The sequence below is a fragment of the Numida meleagris genome, chromosome 3 (assembly GCF_002078875.1).
Source record: "Numida meleagris isolate 19003 breed g44 Domestic line chromosome 3, NumMel1.0, whole genome shotgun sequence".
Classification (NCBI taxonomy): Eukaryota; Metazoa; Chordata; class Aves; order Galliformes; family Numididae; genus Numida; species Numida meleagris.
This window is the reverse complement of record NC_034411.1, coordinates 77,977,254-78,004,170: the sequence shown is the minus strand read 5'-3', so window position 1 is coordinate 78,004,170 and position 26,917 is coordinate 77,977,254. Positions and strand designations below refer to the sequence as shown.

General features: G+C 39.0%; 1 protein-coding gene across 2 annotated transcripts in view; it reads right to left on the bottom strand.

The window, feature by feature from the left end:
- Positions 1 to 26,917, bottom strand: part of ME1 (malic enzyme 1) — a 172,721-nt gene that overhangs the window by 24,510 nt on the left and 121,294 nt on the right. For both annotated transcript variants that reach the window (XM_021391605.1, XM_021391606.1), the window contains exons 7-9: positions 13,942 to 14,051; positions 5,250 to 5,347; positions 3,466 to 3,579 (exon numbers count right to left, since the gene is read on the bottom strand). In XM_021391605.1, the coding sequence (XP_021247280.1) occupies positions 3,466 to 3,579; positions 5,250 to 5,347; positions 13,942 to 14,051 (322 nt within the window). The remainder of the gene's footprint in view (positions 1 to 3,465; positions 3,580 to 5,249; positions 5,348 to 13,941; positions 14,052 to 26,917) is intronic.

Below are 26,917 nucleotides of genomic sequence, written 5' to 3'. Positions count from 1 at the left end.
TCGTCAGTCACAGCAGATGCACAGGCCTTCACTTATCTGTGTCTGGACCCAAAACACGTTATGCATATTAGATGAAAACTAAAAGCATTAAAAACTTTTGTTTAAAAAACCCTAAACAAACAGAAAAACATCTGTATCTTAAAGTGTAGCGAGTTACATCTTTCTTCTGTACCTAGTCAGACAATTTTTATTCTGTCCAGCAAAGAATATCCAAGATGACTTCTATAGTGTTTACTCATCACAATCATAGAATCATAGAATCATAGAATAGCCTAGGCTGAAAAGGACCTCAAAGATTCAAACTCAAAGATTGAAACTCAAGATGAGTTTCAATCCCCTCACTGTGTGCAGGGTCACCAACCACTAGACCAGGCTGCCCAGAGCCACATCCAGCCTGGCCTTGAACACCTCCAGGGACGGGGCATCCACAACCTCCTTGGGCAACCTGTTCCAGTGCATCACCACCCTCTGTGTGAAAAATTTTCTCCAAATATCTAACCTAATCCTCCCCTGTCTCAGTTTAAAACCATTCCCTCTTGTCCTGTCACTATCCACCCTTTCGAACAATTGTTCCCCCTCCTTTTTATACGCTCCCTTCAAGTATTGGAAGGCCACAATGAGGTCTCCCCGGAGCCTTCTCTTCCCCAAACTAAACAAACCCAGTTCCCTCAACCTTTCCTCATAGGAGAGGTGCTCCAGCCCTCTGATCATCTTGGTGGCCCTCCTCTGCACTTGTTCCAAGAGCTCTGCATCTTTCTTGTGCTGGGGGCCCCAGGCCTGGATGCAGTACTCCAGATGGGGCCTCACAAGAGCCGAGTAGAGGGGGACCACCACCTCCCTCTCCCTGCTGGCCGTTCCTCTTCTAATGCAGCCCAGAACATGGTTGGCCTTCCGGGCTGCCAGTGCACACTTCTGGCTCGTGTCCAGCTTCTCGGCCACCAGGACCCCCAAGTCCCTCTCCGCAGGGCTGCTCTGGAGGAGTTCTTCCCCCAGTTTGTATAAATACCTGGGATTGCCCTGGCCCAAGTGCAGCACCCTGCATTTGGCCTTGTTGAACCTCATTAGGTTCTCATGGGCCCACTTCTCCAGCCTGTCCAGGTCTCTCTGGATGGCTTCCCTTCCCTCCAGTGTATCAACTGCACCGCTCAGCTTGGTGTCATCTGCAAACTTGCTGAGGGTGCACTCGATTCCATCACCTATGTCATTGATAAAGATGTTGAAGAGCACCGGTCCCAAGACTGAGTGGTCAGACTCCCCGTGTCTGCCAGGACATGTCTTCCCAGCAGCTCCTTGAGCAGTCAGAAGTTTGCTTTCCTGAAGTTGAGGGTCCTGACTCTACTCTTTGCCAGGCCTGCATTCCTCCAGATCACAAACTCCACCAGGGCATGATCACTACAGCCCAGGCTGCCTCCAGTCTTAACCCTTCTAATGCTCTCCTCCACATTGGTGAGCACCAGGTCCAGTAAGGCTTCAGCTGGGGTCGGTCCATCTAATACCTGGACCAGGAAGTTATCCTCAGCAGACTCCAGGAATCTCCTGGATTGTCTGCCGCCCACCATGCCACTATCCCAGCAGATATCCAGGTGGTTGAAACCCCCCATCAGGACAAGAGCCTGTGAACGCGTCACTTCCTGTAGCTGGAGCAAGAAGGCCTCGTCCACAGGCTCCCCCTGATCATGTGGCCTGTAACAGACCCCAACCACTAGATCTCCTTTACTGGACCGATCCCTTATTTTAACCCATAAGCTCTCAACCTGGTCATGGCTGTTACTCAGACTCAGCTCTTCGCAATCTATCCACTTGCTAACATAGAGGGCAACTCCCACTCCTTTCCTGCCCTGTCTATCCCTTCTGAAGAGCCTGTAGCCCTCAATCGGAGTATTCCAATCGTGGGATTCGTCCCACCACGTTTCTGTGATAGCAACCAGATCATAATTTTCCAAGCACATCACGGTTTCCAGTTCCTCCTGGTTATTTCCCATGCTGCATGCATTAGTGTAAAGGCACTTCAGCTGGGCTTTCTGGCACTCTAACTTTCTAGAGGGGCCCTCCCTCAAACTTCCAGAAGAAATCTGAAGTTTTCCCCCACTGCTTCCTAGAAGGACACGAAGAGTTATCGGACGGGGGGTCAGCAACATTACTTCCTCTGAGGAGTTCCCAGCAGACCCTACAGGACAGGTCAGAGGTTTTTCCCTGCAATCTCCTACAGTGACAACATTCCCAAGCCCTTCTCTGTCCCACTGACCACTACTTTCTTCCCCCATCAAATCTTGAATTGAAATTTCTGAATTACTCGCTCCACCCTAGCGAGCATCATTCTATCCCCATCCCCCTTCATACCTAGTTTAAAGCTCTATCAGTGAGCCCTGCCAGATCCTGGGCTAGGATCCACTTTCCCCCTGGAGACAGACAAGGCCCATCCACAGCCATCAGGCCAATCAATGCCCATGATCCTACTATTTTTCCTGTAGTAAGATGAATGAAAGTTGCTGTGATACTGTTTGATAAACTAACTCACATACAGAGTGCTGAATTCATGCTCCTCATGCAAATGCATGTGAATTACAAAACACCCTAAATATAAAGAACTAAAAAACACCACAAAAGAGTGCAGTGCCAACAGAGACGGCCACAAACAATGCTAACCAAAAAGTAAGGTGGAAAAGCAGACCCAATGAGCCTTTCATACATTTCTCTTAAGTAGCTCACAAACCATTAAATACATAGCCACCTTTTAAAACATACCCAGTTTCTTTATTCTGGCACATGGAATACATATGTTTCCTTATTTTGGCACAACGAAGGAATGAAGTAAGGGTGACTGATGAAGTCTCTCAGCAATTTCAAATCCTGACCAGTGTTGATAGCACTGCAGACCACAACATCTGCAATATGAGCTCTATTGCTGTGCATAGAAGCTACTCAAAGCAATATATCTCTGTTCTCAAAGAAGGATGACATGTTGGCAACACCAGGAAGCAATATATCTCTGTTCTCAAAGAAGGATGACATGTTGGCAACACCAGGAAAACATTCTCTTTGAAAATATTTTGTTTCTTTAAAAAAAATATATCTTTGAATGCTTTTTTTAATAGCACATATGCAAACATCTTCATACAAGACTGTGCTAACAAATAATAGTTGTGTTAACATGGGAAATATTAAACCCACAAGTTGAACACTTATTTCCTTACATTCTTTATTTAATGAACTGCTGAGAAATTCTCTTTATTGTGTGATCACCCCTAACAGAAATGGTGCAGGATCTTCAGGTATAATCGCCCTTCCCTTAAAGTAAAACGGGAGCCTGTTATTCATTTAGTACACTTTAGAAAAGAAAAACTGCTTGCTATGATAAGAAAGAGGATCTGCTGTAGTTTCTTTTATAAAAAATATGTTCTTGCCTTTATCTACAGGCTGCAATTAACTATCACGACATTTAAATTAATAAGAGAATCGTATTACCTTCACTATCAGTCCTTTTGAGTCAACCATCCATATCCTTTTGACAGCTGCATCTTTAGACAGCCCTTCTTTTTCCATAGCCATAACAATAAGGTTTGCTATCCCTAGTGCAGCCTGTAGGAAAAAGAAAAGAGCTATATGAAACTAGAAATGAAAGAAATCCCCTACTGACTTGTTTCGCCTAGCCATTGTTTTAAATAAGTCACCTCATTTTATTTAACAATAAAACAGTAATGAATGGTCACTAATACTTGGTAATTAGAAACCATATTGAAAAGTACAGATACATCTTAAGATGGCAGTTGAAGTGTGGATAACATAACAAACTCTAATATAAATGTTAAAACTAATACTTAATCCATATAATCATATCAAAATATAACAAATATTCTTTCTTCTTTGAAGTTTTTTTTTGTGTTCATAAAAGGTTGTTTTTCTTTGTAATTTAAACCAAAGGAAACCACATTCTGCCAGAAAGTAAAATGCAGCCCTAAAAGATTTTTTCTTCCTTATCTTTCTTTAAAATGTCCATCAAGAAGGTAATCTCCTTTTACCTACTGTTCATGTGTTTTGTAACTCTAGACTTGGCTGTGATCCCAGTGAATGCAGGGGCAAGAAAAAAATCACTTATCAATATTTTGCTGAAACGTATCATTCTTAATTGATTTTATATTTCAGCCGACAGATCAAATATGGGAATAGGTTGAAAAGCAGGCAATAAAATGAGCCAACAGACCACTCAGTATTTTTGATTACTAACTCATATATATTAATGGTATTGATTCTGATTCTTGTTCTTTATTTTTCAGTTTTACTGAGAATCAACTGAGTGAGATTCCCTTTTTCTACCTAGCGGTTAACAAATACGTAGTTTCATTAGGAATAAGCTCACATGGCTGGGAGAATATCTACCATAACCTCTTTGCAGCACAGGCACACTGACAATACTAATAAGAAAACCCCAAAACATTAGACTGAATTCATCTGGAGCAAAGTCAGGAGAAAGAACTTTAGAGACTGACAGTCTTGATGTAAAAAGGCATTGACGTGTACCAGACATTCTTAAAACTACAGATCTGATCTCAGTAGAATCAAATATCGAAACACATTAAAAATATCTGGACTACACAAAGGTGAGTTAGTTTACTGCACCTACAAAGGAGATTTGTGGCCACGAATAATATTTTTCACAAATTTTCATGGTACTGTAGACTTACTTTGTATACCAGATGACAGCCACACTGTGGATAAGTACAGCATTGGCCTGTGTGTCAGTAGCTTGGAAATGTATGCCAAACAACTAGTGTAAAAAATAAGCTTTCGTAAAAATCTTCAGAAATTGATGACCTTCATGTGAAGAATACTAAAGAACTATATTTAATGACAGGAAAAGATTAATGGAGCACTGCTTCTTATTAAATAACACACACACTGGTAAATATATTTTACATCTCTTTGGCTGTCTGATGTATTTCTTCACATCTCCAGATCTACTTTTTTTTTAGTTTCTGTTGAGAGCAGTTCAGTAATTTACAGCTGAAGAGATAAAACCTCACGTTTAAGAAGAGAACAGATCACCTCAAAATTTCTTGTGAAAAATATGAGGCCTGAGTGCATGATCAGAGATTTTTTGTAAGTCTACCTTTGAATTAAGCAGTGACTTTTATCAGGCTTCAGCGACAATTCTACCTTTTTTATCTTCTTGCAAATTGGATGCATTATAACTTGAATAAATATTAAGAAACATTTTCAAAGTAGAACTCCTGTTGTCTAAAAACACATACCTCTCCAGCCCCTTGGAACAACACTGTGTGATCTGATAACCTGTTCTTCGTGATACGCAGAGCTGCAAGAAGACCTGCAACCGCCACAGATGCAGTTCCTAAAGAAATAAATGGTTGTTTTTTATTAGTCCACAAAGAACTACAAAGCATTAAGCATGCATTTCATATAATTTCACAGTCTCTTTCAGCTAAAGTGCAGATACTTGGCCTACTAAGAAAATATTCAGTGGAACTGCACTTTTCTGTACTTTGTTTTTATGACTTTTCTGTACTTTTTTAAAAGGAAAATAAGATGTAGATGGGAATATCTTATCGTATCATAGAATCATAGAATGGCCTGGGTTGAAAAGGACCTCAAAGATCATCTAGTTTCAACCCCCCTGCCGTGGGCAGGGTCGCCAACTGCTAGACCAGGCTGCCCAGAGCCACATCCAGCCTGGCCTTGAATGCTTCCAAGGATGAGGCATCTATAACCTCCTTGGGCAACCTGTTCCAGTGTAACACTAAATAAAATGTGATTGATCAATTGATTGATTCTACTGAATTGGCATCATGACTGGTGCAATCAAAATACTACAAAATATTCCAGTTACAAACTTTTTCAGGAAGAAAAAATTGGATAGCCCAGAAAGAACCATTCTGAATGGTTCCAGATACTGAAAATTAAGAATGGAGTCACTCTTGAGACAGGATTCTGCACCAAACCTACTGGAGATAACAGTTCTTTGGAGCTGCTGAGAACTGGCAATCCTATAGTGGCCATAGTACTATATAATATTAAACCTTCTCATGTAGATGTTGTCAGAGTACAAAAGCAAATTGCAAACATTTACAGAGAAACCAATGGAGCTGAAAGGATAAGATCAGCTTATTTGAAGCACCAACCCTCCCACTGCATCTGAAAACTTCTGTAATAATTCTTTTGCAGGGATAGTTCACATTACTACTGATTTTTCCTTCAGAAGAACTCAAGCCCTCCAAAAGCACCTGGCCTACTGCACAATGGCCATTTGCCCTCAACATTTGCCCCTGCATGATGTACTTTTGCTATTCACAAGTTCACTTTCTCACAAGCAAAGACAAGTTCAAAGCTGTAACCTCTACGCTAAGCTCAAGGAGATGGTCAAAAAAGGTTTTCATATGGTAGGCACACAAACCTATAAGTGTCAAATAGAGGTAGAGAAGAAGCTAAAAGAACAGCAGTAGTGGAAAACCTGGGAGTGTGTAAACCTATCCTTAAAATACATCATTTGATACTGAAAGCTTGGTTTGAATCAGCCGTTTCTATGTAGGAACATCTAGTTTTCATAAATAAATACTAAAAAAAATGTAACCCATGGTGAAAATTATGCAAATATTTTAAAGCTAGGAAGTCCCTTAGTCACTTTTTGAAGCAAGCCCATCTGAACAGTTAAAAAGCATGTCTATAGCACTAAAAAAAAAATAATTTGTTGTGTGCTTTTGATTATGATGTTTCCCTTCAATCATCAGGAATACAGGACATCTTGTTCTTAGCCCACTTAATGTTTAGACCATACAGTTTTGTCATTTTTAGTCATTTTTATTACTTGCTCAGAGCTGAGATCATTTACTCTCTTCTCCTGCATTTTTAAAAAATAAAAATAAAAAATGGTTCCTCTGAGGCATAGCTTCAGGAACACCAAGTGTCAGGCTGAGACACTTCCACTCTGCAGTGTCCAAGAGTTAGCTTGTTTCTTTCCCAGACAAATTTAAGTCTTCCTCTGGAAAGCGCCAAGTTGGCAAAGACTGACAATGGCAAACCAGAGAAGTCGGACCTCCTTCTCAGTTTCCCTTGGTACTCTACCAAACAATCCTCATAACCTTCCATAAAACCCCATCCTCTCTTTGGATGCCAAGTGCTTTCTTCTATTTTATGTTACACAGCTGTGTTTGCAAGAGAGGAGGAGGAAGCTGACATAACATAGCTGATTCCTAAAGCCATCGACATGCTCTCCTGAAAAAGGCGGCCCCGTTCCCAGCTCCTGCAGTCCCTTCTGTCAGGCAGGAGATGGCCAGAAATCACTGCACAGCAGCTCCCTGACAGCAGTGGAGCTCTTGGAGAGCCAGGAACTCTTCTCTCCAGGCTGCTTGCTAGTGATGGAGACAAAATAATATAGTGTTAATTTATCATGAATGGGAATGCTAGGATCCTGCTTATCTTCCTGGCTGATGTATTGCTAAGTTTTTTAGCTGGAAAAATGAACAGCAATTATGTATGACCAGTTGGAATATTTTTACAGACTCAACTACAATACCATCTTGTGTTCTAAGGAAAAAGAGAAGAGATACAAAAAATGAATCGTAGAATCATTTGAGTTGAAAGAGACCCTATACTATGTTGAAAGTCAACAACATTTTGCATGTTATGTGGTCTTTTGCAACCTGCACTTTCATTCTGAAGATGATTCAGAATGTAGTTTAGGATAGCAACATATAAATATGTTGCATTTCTCACGAATCACAATTTTTACAGAAGAACTGCCCTGAAAATGGTAATTTAGACGTACTCTGCGTTGTTTATACTCAGCCATTTGACGCTAGAAAGAATAATGATCCTATTTATTAGAGCACTGTGTTCTCTATCACTGTGTGCTGCTGGCAGCAGCTGTCATCACTCCTCGTCAGCAGTTTCCCTCATTCATTCTTCATGGAAGGGGAGCAGCCAGCTGGGTGAAAGGCAGATCTGTCTGACCGGAACTGCTCCCATCTTCCATTTCACCGTGAACACCGAGTCACGTTTTTGAAAAGAATCAGAATGCAATTCACATCAAACTGCCAGAGCCTAACCGGTTCTGGAGGTTGTGACAGTGCAGAAACAGAATCTCACTGCTTTTTCTGCTCTCATCGCGTGTGAAAGAGAGAAATGGCTTTCCTTCCCTCTCCCACAGAGCACAGGTTAAATCCACTATATGCGGAATAAAATGGACACTGGTATTGTTTTGAAAATGGGTTCTTTTATCCCAAATTTTCACACAATATCCATGGCAAGATTAATAACAAAAGGTATTTTCCTAAGGGAAGGTAAGTTTAGATGTGAAATTTCAAAGTGCATTATTCTTTAACAAGTTTTTGTATTCTATCCAAGATGCTCTTGCTTGGTTCTGTAAACAGTATGATCGAGTATGAATATTCACAAGAAATCCTTGAGACCACGGCCTTTGGGGATGGCACACTGAAAATGCTTTACAGTATGGTCTTCTTTCAGCAGACGTAACAATTAAAGAAAAAAGAGGAGAAAGGTCTCAAAACAAAAGGATGGGGAACATAATTTTTATTGGATGCAGTTTCATTTAAATGAGCAATAAATGATTTATGGCACTGAAACACTTACACATTATTTAAATTAAAAAAAAAGTAATCAGATCATTATTTCCTTTATGTTGCTTTCTCAGTGGCATCTTTAAATGCTAGCAAACAAAAGGAGAGGAAGCTTTGCAGAGCATCCTAAAATCTTAAGTATTCATTCCGGGCTAAAATATTAGGAAGTGGTAAAACCAAAACTTGTATTTCTCAAAACACAACATAATCAAAATCATATGTTTACAGTGTCATTCTTCCAAATGACACAGAGCGCTGGAAAAAATGCATTGTCCTCTTTTACTCCTACTGAGGAAAAAAAGTGAGAGTAATTGTCCTATCTAAAAGGTGGAATCTCATTTAGTAGTGAGGTAAAAGTTCCGGGTAGTTCATGTCCCATAGAAATCCTATCCCTGCTCCACACTGCAGCTGCAGCACAGGTAGTATAAGGAGAGTGGGAACGTGCAGGGAAGGAGGAATGGTGCCTTTTTAAAAGAGCAAATGTGATATCTTTGAGGAGGGCTAATGCACGGAGTTGCTGTTGGCTGAGACTGGGAAGAACGGATGGAGGGCCAAGCCCTTGCCCCAGCAGAGCCACCTGGAGCAGGCTGCCTGGAGGCAAGAGTTTTTCACCCGTAATGAGGAAAAAATGAAAGAGGAGAAGACTTGCGTATGCACATTCTTGTACATACACTTGGAAAGGTATGCAAAACTACTCTGGGGGACTTATTCGAAGACATATTGATTTCAGTGTAAATTTACCAGCATAGGCAGGTGACAGTGTGCATACACCAGAAGAAAAAAACACTTCACATAGCGCTGTGGTATATGTCTTGATAGGGTTGTTATTATTACCATTGCTGTTAAATTTAATAGATTCTAACATCTGTTCCACCTGTAAGCACATTTCACCCCATGTTAGGATACAGGTTTGTACAGTTTACACTCAATATCTGAATTTGAGATATGACATAAACATTTGAGTTATTATGCATCTCCTAATTTCACATTTCCCAAATTCTTTGGAAGAGAACAGACAGGATTCCCCATGCCCATCACAACAAAAACAAAACCTTTTTTCTATTTCTTTTCAAGGACTGGAATTTCCAGATACTAAAAGTATCATTTTCAATGTTAGCATTAAAAAGAATTACATTTTGAAAAAGAGAATATTTTTGACAGAGAATTCAGATTTCTGAGAATAGCACTGACTAAATGATGAACTGGTCATAACATAACTTTCAGGTCTAATTTCCCCAATTATTCAAGTGGCCTGCTAAAAATTTACCACATAATTTAAATCAAAACACACAAGATGAAATAAAAATATTAAACTCAATATGCTCTGCATTTTTACTTTAGGTTTGTTGTTTTTAATAATGTTTTGATTCAATTAAACAGCACACAGCTATTAAAAACAAATGACATCTAAGATCATGTGAATACTGAAGTTATTTACATGGAGAAATTACACTGTATTGAAATTATTTTTGTTGGCATAGAGTACATGTTCTTTGCCCATAATGGCACAGTAAAATAGTGCTAGAATGCTAAAATAAAAACTTACAGAATTATATGCACGTAGAAACATTTTACATAGATTGGCTCATGCTGCAAAAGTTTGTCATTTCCCAGTGGGGCAATTCTAAAGTATAAAGGTGGGGAAAATCACAACAGTTGGCTGAAATAATTGGCAACCTAGAGAAATTCATCCACATCAGCAGTGACTAAAAACAATCACCGTTTGATGAACACTGAGAGACCCACATAAAATAAATGCACAACTTCTAAGACATGGAAACTTGCCTTAAGCCACTGACTGTGCTTGAGTAGCAAAAAGTTTTTCAACAGGAACAGCAAAACAAAACCAGGAGTGGGAAGGGAGTGCTATGGCATCCTGCCTCACTCACAGATTGGTTTTACAAGGGACTCCACATTTCAGAGGCACCCAACAGTCAGGCACACAGCACCCAGGCTGCCACAGCAGCAGGGGCACAACTGAGGGCACCAAGGCTGCTCCTGAGTTTATACATAGCATGCCATCTGCTTAGGTGCTAAGCAAAGGACTGAAGATTTCAGACACTGCTATTCCAGACCTGCATCTTCTTTAATCAGCATTAACAGATTTCTTCAACAGCCTTGTGGCAGGGAATAGAACAGGATGGTTTCTCTGAGGGGATTTTTTTTTGCCCCCTCTTGATAGAACAAGGAGAAATGGTTTCAAGCATAAAGAGGCTAGATATAAGTAAAAAGTCTTTTACAGTGAGGGTGGTGAGGCACTGGAACAGGTTGCCCAGAGAGGTGGTGTCTCCCTGTCCCTGGAGATGCTGAAGGCGAGGCTGGACCAGGCTCTGGGCAACGTGATCTAGCTGTCTATATACCTGTTTATTGCAGGGAGTTGGACTAGATGACCTTTAAAGGTCCCTTCCAACTCTAAAGCTTCTATAATTCTATGATTCTCCAACACTGACTTATTTTTGATAGTAATTTTATATATGGGAGAAATATTAGCATTTTTATGTCAAGTTTACAAAATTTTTTAAATGCTTCATTTAAATTAGATTCATAAATCTGATTGTCTCCAATATACTTAGGAAAGAGAGATCGTAAGGATAGAGTGGATTTTTCTTTAAGATACATTTTTTTTTTCTCTCCCAAAGTTCTGTTTTGCACCGATGCTACAAAATGAAACAGGGCTTCTAACACAAAGCAGGCTGCCTATTAGGGTGGAAGATGGCCTCTGTTTGGTGAGCCTCCCTGGAAGGAGACAGTGTTGGGATTCACAGCTCAGGAGGCTGACAATCCCCTCAGAGAAACCATCCTGCTGGCCACACTACATTTGATGCAGCCCAAGACACAGTTGGCTTTCTGGGCTGTGATGGCACACTGCTGGCTCATGTCCAGCTTGCCATCCATTAGAGAATGATTTCTAATAGCTACAGAGAGCCATGTAGATAATGGCATTTGTTTTCAAATCTTTCACTGATTCTCATTTCCAAAAATCAAGTTCTCTGTGTTTCAGAGGAAAAAAACATGAAGCAAGCTGATTTGTGGTCAGAATAAGAACTAGCAAGAATCCAAGAAAATTAAGAAGTGAATATTTTTTTCATAAAGTGATCATAAATAATTATCTGAAAATACAAATATGAACAAATGATCAAAGACCAAGGATTCACCGCTCATCCAAAACCCAAAACGCTCTCTAGGATAATAAAACAGGGCTAATTTCATTATTCTTTCTAATATAAACTTGTAGATGTTCAGAAGCCATTCTGCTTTTGCTCCTTAATTCCTTCAGTATAGGAGCGGGATATAGGAAAAATTATAAAACTTTAAAGTAAAGGATGTGGCTCCTATTATGGCAGGGATGGAGACAGAGCCATTTCCAGAAATTCTTGAAAGTGTCTATATGTTACTGTTTTAATCGTCAATATTTATAAACTTTATACATCAGTGTTTTTCCTCTCTGCAACAGAGATGCTGGCACCCCAAGAATGGCTCCAAGCTAATAGAAGTCAACTGCATGTGTACAAGTTACTTCTTTCTAATGGGTGTTTAGCTTACTGTATTTTCTTTATTTTTTTTTTAGGGTCTGGAAAGAGTCAGGATCGTATATGAGTTTTTTTTTTAAGATCTGGGATACTTAAAAGGTTTCTTGTCACATTACTAAGATATATTGGAGTCAGTTGCCCGGATATCCTATGTTTGTGGAAAAAAGCTGCAACTCTTTTGAAGAAACATTAAAAATAGTAATTTTTTTCTATTCTCAAAGTAGATTGGGCATGTCAAATATTTGAACAAAGAGAAACTACGTTTAAGATGCTGTGCAAGCACTGTCTTCAGAACGTGATGGCAAATCATGTGTAGCATTGTGTTTGCTTGCTTTTACTGACCTGTACAAAATATGCATCATAATTTGCAAAGGCTACTCTTTGAAGTAGTCTGGAAAAATCACACCTTTTAGAAATGGAAAACCTCTGAGAGTTGCTAAAGAGGTTAGCACCATCTACCTCAGTAATGTGGTCAGGTGAGAGATCATCAGGTGTTACACACTTGGAAGAGAAAGAGGGAAAAGGAAGATTGCTGGATCTGTATTTGGGCTGTTATTCCACTTCCACATTACAGGGGAAGATGGCAACCTACAAAAAAGATACTGTAGTTTTTTTTGTGGATATATGAGGACAAATTACAGAGAGCTAAAGCAGGCTAACTGCATCTTCCTTCATCTTCTGGAAGATACATAAACATTATGGCTGGAGGTCACCCCAAAGTCCAAAATGTCACTTAGGGAAAGACTAAAAGACCCACAAAGACAAATTAAGTTGCAGAAGCAGAATAAATTTAAAGACCTGTGTGGTTGCATGTCTAAGGAACTCATGAGTCCCTGAAATGGGACCTAGGTCCTGTGAATGATGCAAAAATAATTTCAAAAACTCAAGCACCTAATGCTTGGATTGGTGTCCCTGAGAGGTGCTGGAAATTAAGACGATTTTGCTGATGCTGAGAACACCTGAAATTTCAAGGAGGCAAGAGACAGCTGGGTGCACAGGTCCGTCCTTCCCTGGGTGCCTCTACCCAGTTCTTCCAGCTTCAGTCTCTTGGCCAAGAAACTGTGTACTTAAGGCCCTAGAGAAATCATTTTCCAATGCTGTTTTCCTGATGAGAAGTTAGACAACCCACAGAGGAGCTTGTCTATCTTCTTGGGAGGAAAAGTTTATGAGGCCTGCCAGACTGAGCACTGAGGCAATACTCTTGCTTACTGACCCACGCAAATCCCCAGAAGTCACAGCAGAGCACAGTCACACAGGCTCTGACTTCTGCTGCTGACTTTTCTCAGAGATCTTCAGTCTCATTCTTGAGCTTTTCCTTTTGTCAGCTGCTGCAAATGACTCAGATTGGAAAGCACAGTCAGGGGGATAATTTCCCTCTAAAATTGAATGCAGCCCTGAGACTGCAAGACAAATCAGACGGCTACTTAGCTGAGTTGTCAGTGTAAGGTCTGAAATAAGTGTTGACATTTATCAAGAAAGCTCTGTTGCACAGAGAAATGGTAGCTGTAACTGGAGCAACAAAAAAAAACCTGAGGGAAGTGCAGTCCAGGCTTGAAACTTGACATTTGCCCAAAGATCTGAAGTAAATCATTTATATGAGAAAGCTAAGCACACACTGAACTACTAAAAAAGCCCTGAAGAGTGAACATCTAAATAAAGCATGAGAAGGGAAATAAATGAGAGAGGAAAGGTTAAGGTCAAAGACAGCTCACCAGAAAGCCATGCTGAGGAAACCCAAGGTTAAATGTGACCCCATACTAACATCCTCAAGTAGCACAGGGAAAACTAGTAAGCATCAGAACAGAAGAAAAAGAGTTTGTTACCTTGAATGTCATCATTGAAAGTGCAATACTTGTTACGGTACTTATGCAGCAGGCGGAATGCATTAACGTTAGCAAAATCCTCAAATTGAATGAGACAGTTCATGCCATAACTGGAAAGACAAAATAAAAAGTGCATTGTTATGAAAAATATGTAATTGTGTGTTATAAAGCTATTAATAATTGCAACCATTTTGAATACGAGTATAATATAATGATACAATATGATAACATCTGCTAATACATTTCTGTTATATTCTATATCTTTATACTTATGTAAATTATCTGGAAGGCATAATCAGAGTGCTAATATTCTTTACTCAGTGCTAGGTAAAAAATAAAAGATCAGGGAAAAGGTCTTCTCTTTGCAGACATCTCAGCAGCAGTCTTCATAGAGCAATCAGCTAATGAGTAAAAATATTGGCCCCATAGAGAAGGCAGTAAGGAAGTAACACATTTAGAATGTGGATTTTATTTTAATGTTATTATACAGATCAGCGGCCCAGCGTCACTCACAGTGCCACATTAGCCCACTCCTATTATAAAGGAAACTTTTAGCAGCAACGTAGTTAATCTAGACAAATGGTAAACATGACATGTTAAGGAAGGAAACCAATAGCTGAAAGTTTGAATAGAGTTACGCTCGGCTAAAATATATGAAAACTTTGTGTATATGCAGAAAAAATGTTATCTCACTGTTACATCTACTCTTTGACTGGGTTGTCAGAACTGATTGTCCGGTACGAATTCGAAACCTTTCTTAAACAGTACACTCAGACACAAAGCTGCCCCCCCATTTCAACGCTTTGTTGTCTATAGCTAATGAAATAATTCGAACTGACGTTTTCTATAGTACATTGAAATCATATGTATATGCTACATGAATACACCGTATTTTGAAAATTTAAAAAAAACATAACTGGAATACTTATATGGGGGAAAAAAGAGTTCAACACAAAAAGTTTAAAATTTAGGGTCAGTACTAAAACTGCCTGTAGAGGTTTGGAAATGTCACATAAACATTATCCCACCCTCAAATAGTATTAGGAGCTCTTGAAAAGGTGTTTTATACTTTAGTAAACCTAATAGCAATTCACACAAGGTAAGAGACTTTCAGATTAAAACTTTTAAAGAGTACTGCAGAAAGGTTTTGTTATGAAGTTATTGCCATTAGAGCAAGCAAGATCTCAAGAAGTTCTGCTTCATCTAGAAAAGCAACACATACGCCTACTGAGCAGTTCACTATAAATACTCTGCTCTAATGGTAACTGAGTTTTCTTTAAACTATACATATGTTTGACAGCCGTGTTTAGCATAGACACCAGTACAGAAAATGCAAAAAACTCCTGTAACTAAACTAATGTCCATGGAAATCACATATCTACAGCCACATTACAATTAACCAGAACTACTGAGATTCCACTGGCAAGAATGGTAATCCCTGCTGAAAATAAATGTATCTTCAGCTTTTATGGAAAAACCTGGGCTTCTTCAGCAGCATAATGACAACCATTAAAAAGAGGACTTGTCTAGTCAGTAATTGAGTATAGTAAACCACATCTGAGTTCAAATAAGAAAAGAAACTACAGCTACTTTTCAAAAATTAACTTAAATCTCTAAGCCTATTCAGGCTATGAATTGCTGTGATTCTATAAGGATCCAGGAGCTAATTTGAAACTAATGAGATTAACACTCTCAAGCCCCAGTTGGTGGAAGTTCTTCTCTGATGTCATTAAGCCAAAGGCTCTTTCTTTACTTTACCACTTATAACATTCCATTTTCTCATCTGCATTTGATTTTTCTGTTTTCTTACCTGTTGCCTTTCTAGTCACATAACGAAACCCTCTGTGATTTACATTAGATTAGAGTCTCAGTAGAAAACATTCACTCTGTAGTGAGCACACTACCCATACTAATTCTCTGAGCAAGATACTTTGTCTGATTAATTAAAATAGGATGAAAAAAGCCCAATGGATGACAGTCTAATCCTGGGCCTCTCAAATGTTGGTGTTGCAGCAGAAGAAAATTATACGTGTCATCTTTATTCAATGCAAGTGATAATACATGGCACCAAAGTAAGAGTCTGAGGCCTTGGTTGTGCTCATGACTAGTACTACCTCATGATGTTCATGAAGGTTTAGCTCTAGTGCCTAAAAAAAGTCCAGTCAAGTTCAGTCATTGGCACCCATGACAGACAAGAAAAAGGTAGCATTTCCCTGCTTGGAGCACTCCTGCTATTGAAAACCACTAACAAGAGAGATATGCAGATGAAACAATACAGAAGAGTAAACCTCTGGCAATTCAGAAAACCCCCTTGCAATAATTAATTGGCTTTAGAATGGTTTTAGTTAGGAATTTCTCCACTATAAAGGGAAACTCATTGGATCAACACCCATGAAAACAGAATGTTTCTCTTTTTTGCACCTCATATCACTTCATCTTGAGTCTTCAGTTTGGAAATGTACCTCTACATAGGTAGGCATAGTAGACAAATGTGTGCTGGATGAGAAGTGACTGAAGCACTTTACTGCTTGCCCAAGTTAAGTCATCATATCCCGCTGTGCCTTTCAAACCACTCTAATTACAGCAACTGTGGGCCACTACAGTGCTGTAATCCATATCATTTTTCAAATGTTACGGTAAGAAGAAATCTAAGTGTGTAGCTGTCATGGTTTTCTGATTTTTGTTATCAGCATTCCACATCATAACATCATGCAGTGCACTGGGAGTTAAAGAGTTAATGCTCCAGTTCCGTGGATCATAGATAGTTTCAGGGTACCTTTTACTGAAGAGAAGAACTACATCTTCCAGACGACTTTCGCTGTTCTGTTTCCATTTTCCATTCAGAGGGAGAAATAAAACTGCTCATGAGTCACACGATTGCCCCTTTTTTGACTGCTAGTCTCTGAGGTGTGTGCTCTCTAGCTGTCTCGCCTTCAGCATTAGAGTAAGGCCTTTGGTTTTGGACACTCATTTCATTTGATTTATTAGCTTCAATTCCAATTATATTGTATTACATTGTCTTATCTCGTATTCCACTATCATATGTAGTAAATTAGTTTTCTCCCTTGGCTCCTTGCTGCTGTTTTGTCTTTAGGCCCTTTTCTTTACCTTTTACCTTTTCCTCCTTTCCCCTATCTCGGGGAGTGGGTCCGTGGTTTCCCCCACCCCATTTAGTCATGGAACCAGGCCTTTATTAAGGCCCAAACTGTTGACAATAACTTCTTAAGACATGACAATCTTAATATCTATTCATCAGTTCTTTACACAAGTACAGCACAGACTGACTTCATTGAGTTTCCTCAGATGACGCACAGTGACTCAGGAAGGTTCAGAAGGAAGTAACTGAGACTTGCTACAAACAAAATAATCAGATTATATTGAATGGTTGTGGCTGACAATTACATGGGACAAGTTAAAGGGAAAAGGCCTGCAGTTGAGTGCCAGTAGCTCCAGATAGGACAAGAAGCTTAGGAGGCAAAGTTCTTCAGACAAGTGCCTGTCAAGATAGAAAAATCTTTAAGATATATTTTTCTATATTGTAAAAGCAGTGGACTACATAATGCCATAGCGCAAAATAAAGTTGTTAATCTGTGTATTGCTTATCTAAGTAGCTAAACTTAATCACCACATGCTTTAGGAGAATTTTATCTTCATATTTGAAACTTTAAGACATACAATTCAAAATATTACCTGAAATCCTTCTAATTTTAATGTGTCAGTAAAAATGGAGTCATGGGAGCAAGCAAACATCCTATAGGATGATCCTACAGTGCTGTAAGTCTGAGTGACATCAAACATATCACACTTGACCACTTGCCCAAAATAGAAACAACATTTCTGCATCTACCACTATACCTGACCCAGGTATACATAGGTGATAACAGGGGAAGTGGTGAAGCACATAACTAATCTGCATGTTCAAATTGAAAGGTGATACAAATTTCCAAAGAAAGAACTTAACCAGTGAGCATCAACTGTCATAACTTCAGGAAATTATGCATCTAGGCCTAGATTAGCAACACTCAGAAAATAAATGAGTATCAGAAATGCACTGATCCTCAGTGCAATGCCCAATGCCCAAAATTCTTTACTATTTTCTTGCTCTGGAAAATATTTCTCTGGTAGCAGTAACTTGGCTTCAGCAATCTGGCTAGGACTGCTGGATTCTAGCAGACAAGTAGCTTGTAGCTGCACATTCCTCTCTTTCATCTGTTTGGGCTCTGTCACTGTGGTAGCTGATTAAAAATACATAAATCATCCCTAGAAAGTGATAATTCAGGCAACTGCTCTCCCTCATAAATCCCATTTCACCAACCACATCATTCTGTGTACTTGGAACTTAGTCGCTTGAAGTCACATAGGCAGTCTGAATCACAATCCAACTGGACACAAATTCAAAGTCATCTTTCCGTCTTTCCTTTTTCTGTTACAGACAGAAAATGCAGGCAAGAATGATGGTAAGTATGTAACTTCAGATTTGTCACTGAGTGTTGGAGGCAAATACTGTACAATGGATTAAAAAGAGAGAGTCCACTAGAATAACGTGTGGTTGTTAGAAAACACTCTAACACTACTCCCTATTTACAACATATTTGGGGTAACAGCCTTAGTTTATTTTTCTCTATTTATAAATAAATTTATATTCAACTGTCTGTGACAACAATGTTAATCTCTCAAAATAATTCTCTGGTTTATATCTTTATGTAACAGTCTGAAGAAGAATGCCCACCACTCCTTAACCATACCAAATACACAATACCAGCATTTTGGCAACCCCAAACAGGGAAAACCCTCAAGAATCTAATGGGAGCATTAAAAGTTCAGGCGTGATTTTGAATTCAAACCATATGATCAGTAAAATCCATGCTTACTTCTGCAGCAAATAAATTTTTCTGGAAATATATTTAGATCATTTGTTCTTATTGCCAGCCATTGTTTTGGAAACCTTCCTAAAGGGGCAAGCAGTTGTTTTTCAGGCTTTTAGAGTTTCCAAATCCTATATGACTATTTTCTTTGTTCATGGGGTCTGGAACTGAAAGAGCCTTAAAAGCCATCAGAATAGGCTACTGACACCCATTTCCAAGAAGGGGCTGAACCAAAATGGTAGCAACATTGGCATTCTCTCCTTTTCCTTGTGCGTCAGTCAGACCCTCTGCCAGCCAGGCCCATTTATAGTGCACCAAGACAATGTGGAAACAATCTTATTCCTTCCTACTCCAAGCACTGTAAGTTTGCACATTTCCATACATCTCACTGCTCAAAACAGACTTAAAGCACAACAGTCACTGCTATGATCTCATCGTTGTGCCAAAGCTTTCAGGAAGGGACGCCTTCCCACTGTCCCTCCCAACAGCTCCTCTGACCTGGATATCTTCTCTTCCCCAAGCTTTTAACTTTTTTTCATCATACATCCATCCTAGTACCCTGTCTCCTAATACAATTTAAATCTTCTGGTTAACTTCAGCTAAATTTGGCAGAGGGGGATGGAGATTTCCGCACTAATTGCTACCTGTCTGTTCCATGGAAAAAGGTGACGGAGACGAGAAACACTCGCATAGAAATCTGATGTGCTGCAGCTGCATAGGACAGGAAACCCTTCAAGGTGTACTCAGCTCCTGACAGCGCTGCAATGAAAATACCTTCCCAGAAGAGACTTCTTTAAATAACAGATAATTTTCACTCTCGGTCCTGAATTGGAACAGCAAGTTGGAGACATAGCATTCTTCACAGGAAGAGATTTTCTAAAGAACTTTTTCTAAAGAACTGTTAGCATCTCAGCTTTCCACAGGGATGTCTATTATGTGGAGAGAAACTCTGACGCTTGTAAGGAGACAAACAAGAACAGGTTTTCAGTCTATGTTCAGGCACCTTTTACGTAAGGGGCTTCTTGTGCAAAAAGGGAAATAAACTGAAAGCTTTTGCAGTATAGGAGCAAAAACAATTACTACAAGAAAAAGATGGTCTAATTTTTAAACTTAATTTTTCATAATCTTGGTTGCATCACACTTTGTAGAGACTACTTGCTCTTTAAATTGAAGACTTACCTGAAACATTAAATTGAAAACATTTTTAAAGATACTCTGTTTAATTTTTGTGCATTTATATCTCTATTAAGAGAATAATATTGATGGTCACTAGGGGACCTGAGGTAGTTTTCCTCTACTTCAGTATCTCATTGAATTAGCTATCAGATGTTTCAAGGCTGTAAAACATAAAGACTGTTAAATAACTCATGTAAGTTAGCATTGTTGTAAGATGTGGTGGTTTTTTTGTTGTTGCTGTTTTAGTTTGGTTTGGGTTTTTTTTTTGCATTTAGGTATTTGTTCTAAAGTTCTTCACACAATGTTCTTAGGAGCTGGGCTCTACCATAACCTTGACTTTTCCAGTGCATGCTTATAGAGTAAAAGTTGTGGACTGGTATGAGTGAGCTATGACTGGAAATATACATAAAAGCACCAGAAGCAACACCAATGGAAATGTAAAAACAACAGCTTGCACAGATAACAAAGGACACTATTAACTGCAGGAAAATTGGAAAGAAAAAAGAAGTCCTGATTACATCAAGATCAGCAGACCTGAGCTCAACTTATAAGGAAGACCCTGACCACAGGAAAACAGTGGCAACAGCAGCGTGCTATCACAGCACATTGCATACACACCAATGCAGCAGGAAGTCAGAACACAGTCTGAAGAACTTCAACATGTGGACACGCAGACAAATGGACAGCAGATTTATCTAGTATGTTTGGAGATGGAACTAAGCAAGTCCTCTGGCAAAAAGATCTAAGCCAGTATAGCTCCTGGATCCTAAAGGTGTGGAAGAACTGTATTAAAAGTAGTTTGTCATCTTCAGCCACAAGGAACCCAGGAAACGCACTGTGAGCTTCACAGCCAAACCCCTGTTGCCTTCAGTGCTGTGCAGGAGCAGAGCAAGCCTGGCCAGACCATCAGAACATATATGACTGATGCTTGTGAGTATGTAAGTGTAAGACCAAGTAGGTAAAACCAACTAGTCTGCAGACTTTGTAGCATGAAAATACCTCCCTCTTCCATATGATCTTGCACTGTGTGTGATCAAATTAATTTCCTATATGTGGACTCCGCCAATCTGCATCCTCTCACTATGGAAATTTTTCAAGTCACCTCAGCAGGAAGGTTCCTGGATGACACAGATAGTCTTACGCTTGTTAAACAAATAATTTGTACTTCTGGAATGTCATCAAGTCAGACGAGCCAAACTCTTGTACTCTGTTCTTGACATATACAAATATTGGCACTAATAGACTAAGTAATTGCCATGAGAAAACATACCACACAGAAATTTCCACAAATGCAGAAGTATGAAGGCTTCGCTAATGCTCAAGTTAAATCAGAGGAGGAAAAAACCACACAACAAAACTGAATTACAAATGTTGACAGCTTTCTTCCTTAAAAAAAAAATCCATATGTACTTGAAGTTAACAGTACAGTTAATTAGAGTGAAATTTCCTCATGAATTTGCACTGGTTCACTTGTCACCTGATCCTGGCCCCACCTAAGTCAAAAGTAAAACTCTGGGAAACATGATTCTGCCACTCCTAGCTATTCTACTTCTTTTCTCAGTGTTACTGTTCTTGCTGTTCTAACTGTGCCTTTGACCAATGAACAAGGTCAAATTACTGTCAGTTTTATATTCATTTAAAAGAGATGAGTGTAGATTTGAGACAGATGATCTGAAGTTATTTTTTTCTTTTCAGCCACTGTAGTTCTTTTTTAGAGACTTGACAGTGTGACCTCCGCAGAGGGAAGGAAGGATACTCAGCAGATGGAGCAGCCAAGTGTCTGGGCAGACAAAAAATCAGAAAAATGAAGAAGCAAGAGAAAAATCCATCTCATCTGGAAAGACTGAGCAGCTCGATCCCTTGTGAGTCCTTATCTGCAACTAAAGGTGCAAGTCACACCTTGCCCTCTCAAAAACTGAAGCAATCTTTAGCAAGCTCTTAAAGCTTTCAAAATGCAATGAGCAGTCTTAATTAAGTGGCTTTACACTAAACCAGAAAGGTTATTAAAAAAAAGAGCATATAAAATACATCACATTGTATGCGATAAGGCATCCTATCCAGCTTAAACAATTTGCATCCGATTTCAAATGGTCGTTTCCCAGTCATTTTATAGACGCAATTTTAAAACATTTGTTAAAAACCTATGATTACTACCGACTGGTTCAGATTGTCAGGAAATTTTTTATTTACCAAGAAAATCATCATAGAGTCTCAGTTGTAGACTCTCCCCAGCACAGGTGCATGCCAACAGACTTTTCAAATAAAAGATTTTTAAATGTTCTAAATTTCTACCAAAATTATCAAAAAAATAAATACGTATAGTAGCACTTGAGCACTGGTCAGCGATAACATGGGAATGTTGCAGGGAAGCCCTCCATACGATGAAAGATGCTATATTGTATATAGTTGTTGCACCAGGGAAGATTTAGGCTGGACATTAGGAAATTCTACTTTTCTGAAAGAGTGGTCAGGCGCTGGAATGGGCTGCCCAGGGAGGTGGTGGAGTCACCGCCCCTGGAGGTGTTCAAGAAACATTTAGATATAGCGTTGAGAGACGTGGTTTAGTGGGGTTATTGGTGGTAGGTGGATGGTTGGACTGGATGATCTTGTAGGTCTTTTCCAACCTAGCTAATTCTATGATTCTATGATTGTATATACTAACAATTACAGTGAATAGTGGAATTATATGTTCTGAGAACCCTGGATTCCTAAACCCAAACGTGAGATGTTTCTCTGAGCAACTTCTCTAATTTCTGCTTTAAAATGAAAGTTGCACTTGGGAAAGAAAAGTGTTCCAATTCATTTGAACAAATTAAACATGCATTCCCCTTGTGTTTCTTACAGTGGAATTTTGCAACATAGCACATAAAATTAGTTTTGTTTATAAAAGCCTTACCTTTTCTTGAGAATGAACTTTCATATATTTACTACCCAGACACTAATTTCCCTCATTTTCTAAAAAAGGGGCAAGGGTTTGCACTATAGGCAATAAAGATAAAAAGGGATCCTTGACTGATAATTTTACACCAGTATGCTTCATATTTTTCCCCACTATATTTAAATATTTGGTCTAATTATATTTAAAAATACTTCTTCAATAAAGGTTAATTTATTAAGGTACTTTTACATATGAGAATTCCAGCTTAGATCAACAAGATTGTTCCTTTGCTTTAACTTAAGTACATGCCTTGCTGCCTTACTGAATTAGACTTGAGTGATTTAGAGAAAATGCAATGACTTTTTGGAAAAGGTATTACATCTTTTTACCAGATCCTAAAGATAGCTAAATGCCTTTAGGAGGTTAAAACAAGATGCTTGCACTTACTTCTGAATTTAAATATATCTGTATGAGACTATAGATGTGTTCTCTAATAGAGGAGATGCAATTGGATAGGAAAATTAGTATAAAGCCTGGGGCAGCACATCTGTTCTTTTCAGCTGCTGCTTAAGCTATAATGAGCAGATGGAAATCTCTCTTCCACCACTGACAGCTTTCACCTTGACTGTTAAAATGCAAAATGTAATGGCCTTTTAGAAATGTCAAAAAGGTTGGTCATGAGAATTCCAAAATTATTTCCAAAAGATTAAATGCACTCCACAATTTGTGTACTGTTTAATCATTTATGAAACAGACCACACCCTCCCCACATCCTTGATGGTGTTTTTAAAGCATTAAAGCATCTTGTTTACCTGCAATGCAAATTACACATGAGAAAAAGAAGCATATTGGAGGTTGGACCAGAGGAATAGAGAATGTAGAATTCATTTGTTTCTAAGCATTATTTAGACAGTGTGCTGTTGACTTATGAACTACAGATGTTACATAAGAATATCACAGAAAAGCTGAGGTGGGAAGGGACCTCTGGATCCATATGGCCCAACCCCTGCTCAGGAAGGCCTGAAGGGCAGGGTGCCTAGGAACACATCGAGGAGACTCCACGACTCTATGGGCAACATGTGCCAGTGCTCCATCACCCCCACTGTGAAAAACTTTTCTTAAGATCAAAATTCTCTTAATTTCAAGCACATTTCTTCTTGTTCTGTCATGGGTCACCACTGAGAAGGACTCAGCTTTCTCTTCTTACACCCTCCCTTCAGGTATTTATAGACATTGCTAAGATCCTTCCCGAGTCTCCTCTTGTCCAGGCTGAGCAACCCCAGCTCTCTCAGTCTCTCTCACAGAGAGGTGCTCCTGTCCCTTCAGGCCCTTTGCTAGACTGTCCAATTTTTCCACATCTCCCTTGTACTGAAGAGCCCAAAACTGGGCACAGTATTCCAGGCGTGGTCCCAGAATATGGGTGATAACATCTAACTAAATCTGTTCTGTCTAGGGCATCAGTTAGTTGATGCAATACAAGGATCTATTTCTTCTCCAGTTGAGCAGTACAAGTATTTGCAGTCTGTCAAATGATTTATATGTGAATACTGAGATTTAGTGAAAATGAACATAGGGTCTGTTTCAAATTTTTTCAGGGCCCTAAGCACTTTCACTTATACTAACGTCTTTACAACTAAATGTAGGCGATTCATACTAATTATGAAGATGATCTCTTATTGTACACAAAATCAGTAACTCCATTATGCCCAGATTTCATTTGGCACTGCTAATTAAAGGGGGAAAAAATGTTTTTCTTCTTCATACATATAAGCCAGAAAGATTACATTGCTAAAGCATTCTCCGGCTTCCTTCTTTTTGAATTACAACCCCACTGTCTCTCTATGTGCCATATAAACTGAGGTGCTGAGCACTTCTAAATCTTAAAGATACCACAGGTAGGAAGTATCTGACATGCCATAGGGCTGAACCTTATGAACAGACTTAATTTTTTTTTATGGTTACAGTTGTCCTGCAGTGAATTCAGAATGCTATGCTGCCTTTTCACTGTAATTTCAGCTATGCATGAAACAACATACTGGAAACTTCACAACAGAGCTATTAATTCCACTGCATAGAAATTATTCAATTTTATTACATATATTACAAGATCAAGTTCAATAGAGAACTGCCAGAATCAGACAAAATCCTGGAACTTCAGGAAGGATATTTAAGAAGCCATTTGTGACCACACACTATCTTTGTATTTCATGATAAAGAAACTGGTTCTTTAAGTCTCTTCTGTAAGCCCCTCAGGATTGGGAAAAGTAAGCTGCACCAGAATGTTTTGGTAGGTTTTACAATTACTAATTTTAATTTCAAGTTTCCATAGCTAAAAAATATGAAAACTTGCAGTCTACCTTGGACAAGTGAGAGACATTCTTTCCAAAATAGCTCATAGCTATACTGATCATCATTTACCTATGTGAAAAATATTCCATGTTGCTAACTGGATGGCATGGCATATTCCTTAAGTCAATCTTTATTCTCTTCAAGCATATTTTTCAGTGGGGAGAGAAGCATGTAACAGAAATTTACTCCAAGCATATAGGGAAAAAAAAGCTGGGCATAGTGAGTGCACCAGCAACCACTGAACTTTGTAATATGCCCCACCAGTTGTTAGTAGCCAGTATATTACAGCAATGATAATTTAACCTAGAAATTGTTTTAGCGTGCATTTATTTAAAAACTAGGGAGGTAGAAAAGCTCAAACTTAATTTAGAATCCCTTCAGTCAAAGCCAATACTGCAGACTCAAAAAAAAGCGCTCTGTCATGTGAAATAATTGAACTAGATGTGTAAATGCATGAGCTGAGATCTAAGTGGCACTTCAGTGGGAGAAGATGGACAAGTGTTGGAAAGAAGTGCCACATCTCCTCTAAAGCATGCCAGAACAGGATTGCATCTTATGTTTACGATGTGTACCACAGTCTTAGGTACTATAGAACATACGTTCTCTCAATCCAGGATACCATCACAGGTAGAGGAACAAAAGCAGTAAGTTTAAATCCTAGGCATGGTTATATGGACTTTGTATTTTGGACAGAAATATGCCGTCTCTTGTGACACACTTTCCTTCTGCAGTCAGTCTACAGGACGCCTGCTTAGTAAACTATCCTCTCAGAGGCTTATGAAGAAGAGCAATCAGCTTCAAGTCATCGTGTTCTGAGCAGGCTCCGAATGTCCTAACCTCAGGAAATTGGCTAAATTAGTTTACCACCTTCTGCAGCAGGCATATTTAGTCTCAAAGACTATAGCCAGGAAACATGGCATTCAAGACTTCCTAAGAAAACCAGCAAGTTTTTTGTCCTTGAGAGCACTGAACCTTTAGAATATTTCTGATCCTAAAGAGAGAAGAAAGATGAACTACTGCAGGCAACTCTCCACAGTTCCACTCTGACTCAAGGAGAAAGAGAAGTGGAGGATTTCTGCTAAGTCTGCATCAAGATCGTTTTTGTGTTTTATGTTCAGAAAAAATATGAACTTATTCTATGTGACTTAAATTCTTCATAAGTACTGTGCAGTTTCTGCTATCATCCTCCTGGACTAAGATTTTTTACATATCAAGAAATAACCTTGAGATCTACGATTGCCTGAATCCAACCTCAGTGTCCTAAGAGATGGAATTACTCTGGAAACCCTCAGATCAGTGCTCAATAACTCATATGTAGTCTAAATTTTATGCCAGTTGAATACCCAAAGAGAATCAAACTTCCAATTTCTGACTCTTTCCCAAGAATACCATCTACACAGGCTTTAGGATATCTTTCTACAAAACCTTTTTTCCCATTCCACTTTTATTTACATTTGTAAGGTCACTCAGATAATTAAACCGCATGACTAAATCTCTACTCTCTATTACATATGATTTACATATCATAGGAAGACCAGTATGGAAGCAACTAAGGGAAAGGAGATGGAATGGAACAAGAAAAAAGCAAGAACCATTTATCCTTCTGGGGTGGCCTACAAGAATTCATACTTGCTCAAAATGTTATTAAATATTTTATTGACAGCAACAACTTGGGGAAAAATATGTTATTACTGAAGTTTAAACACGA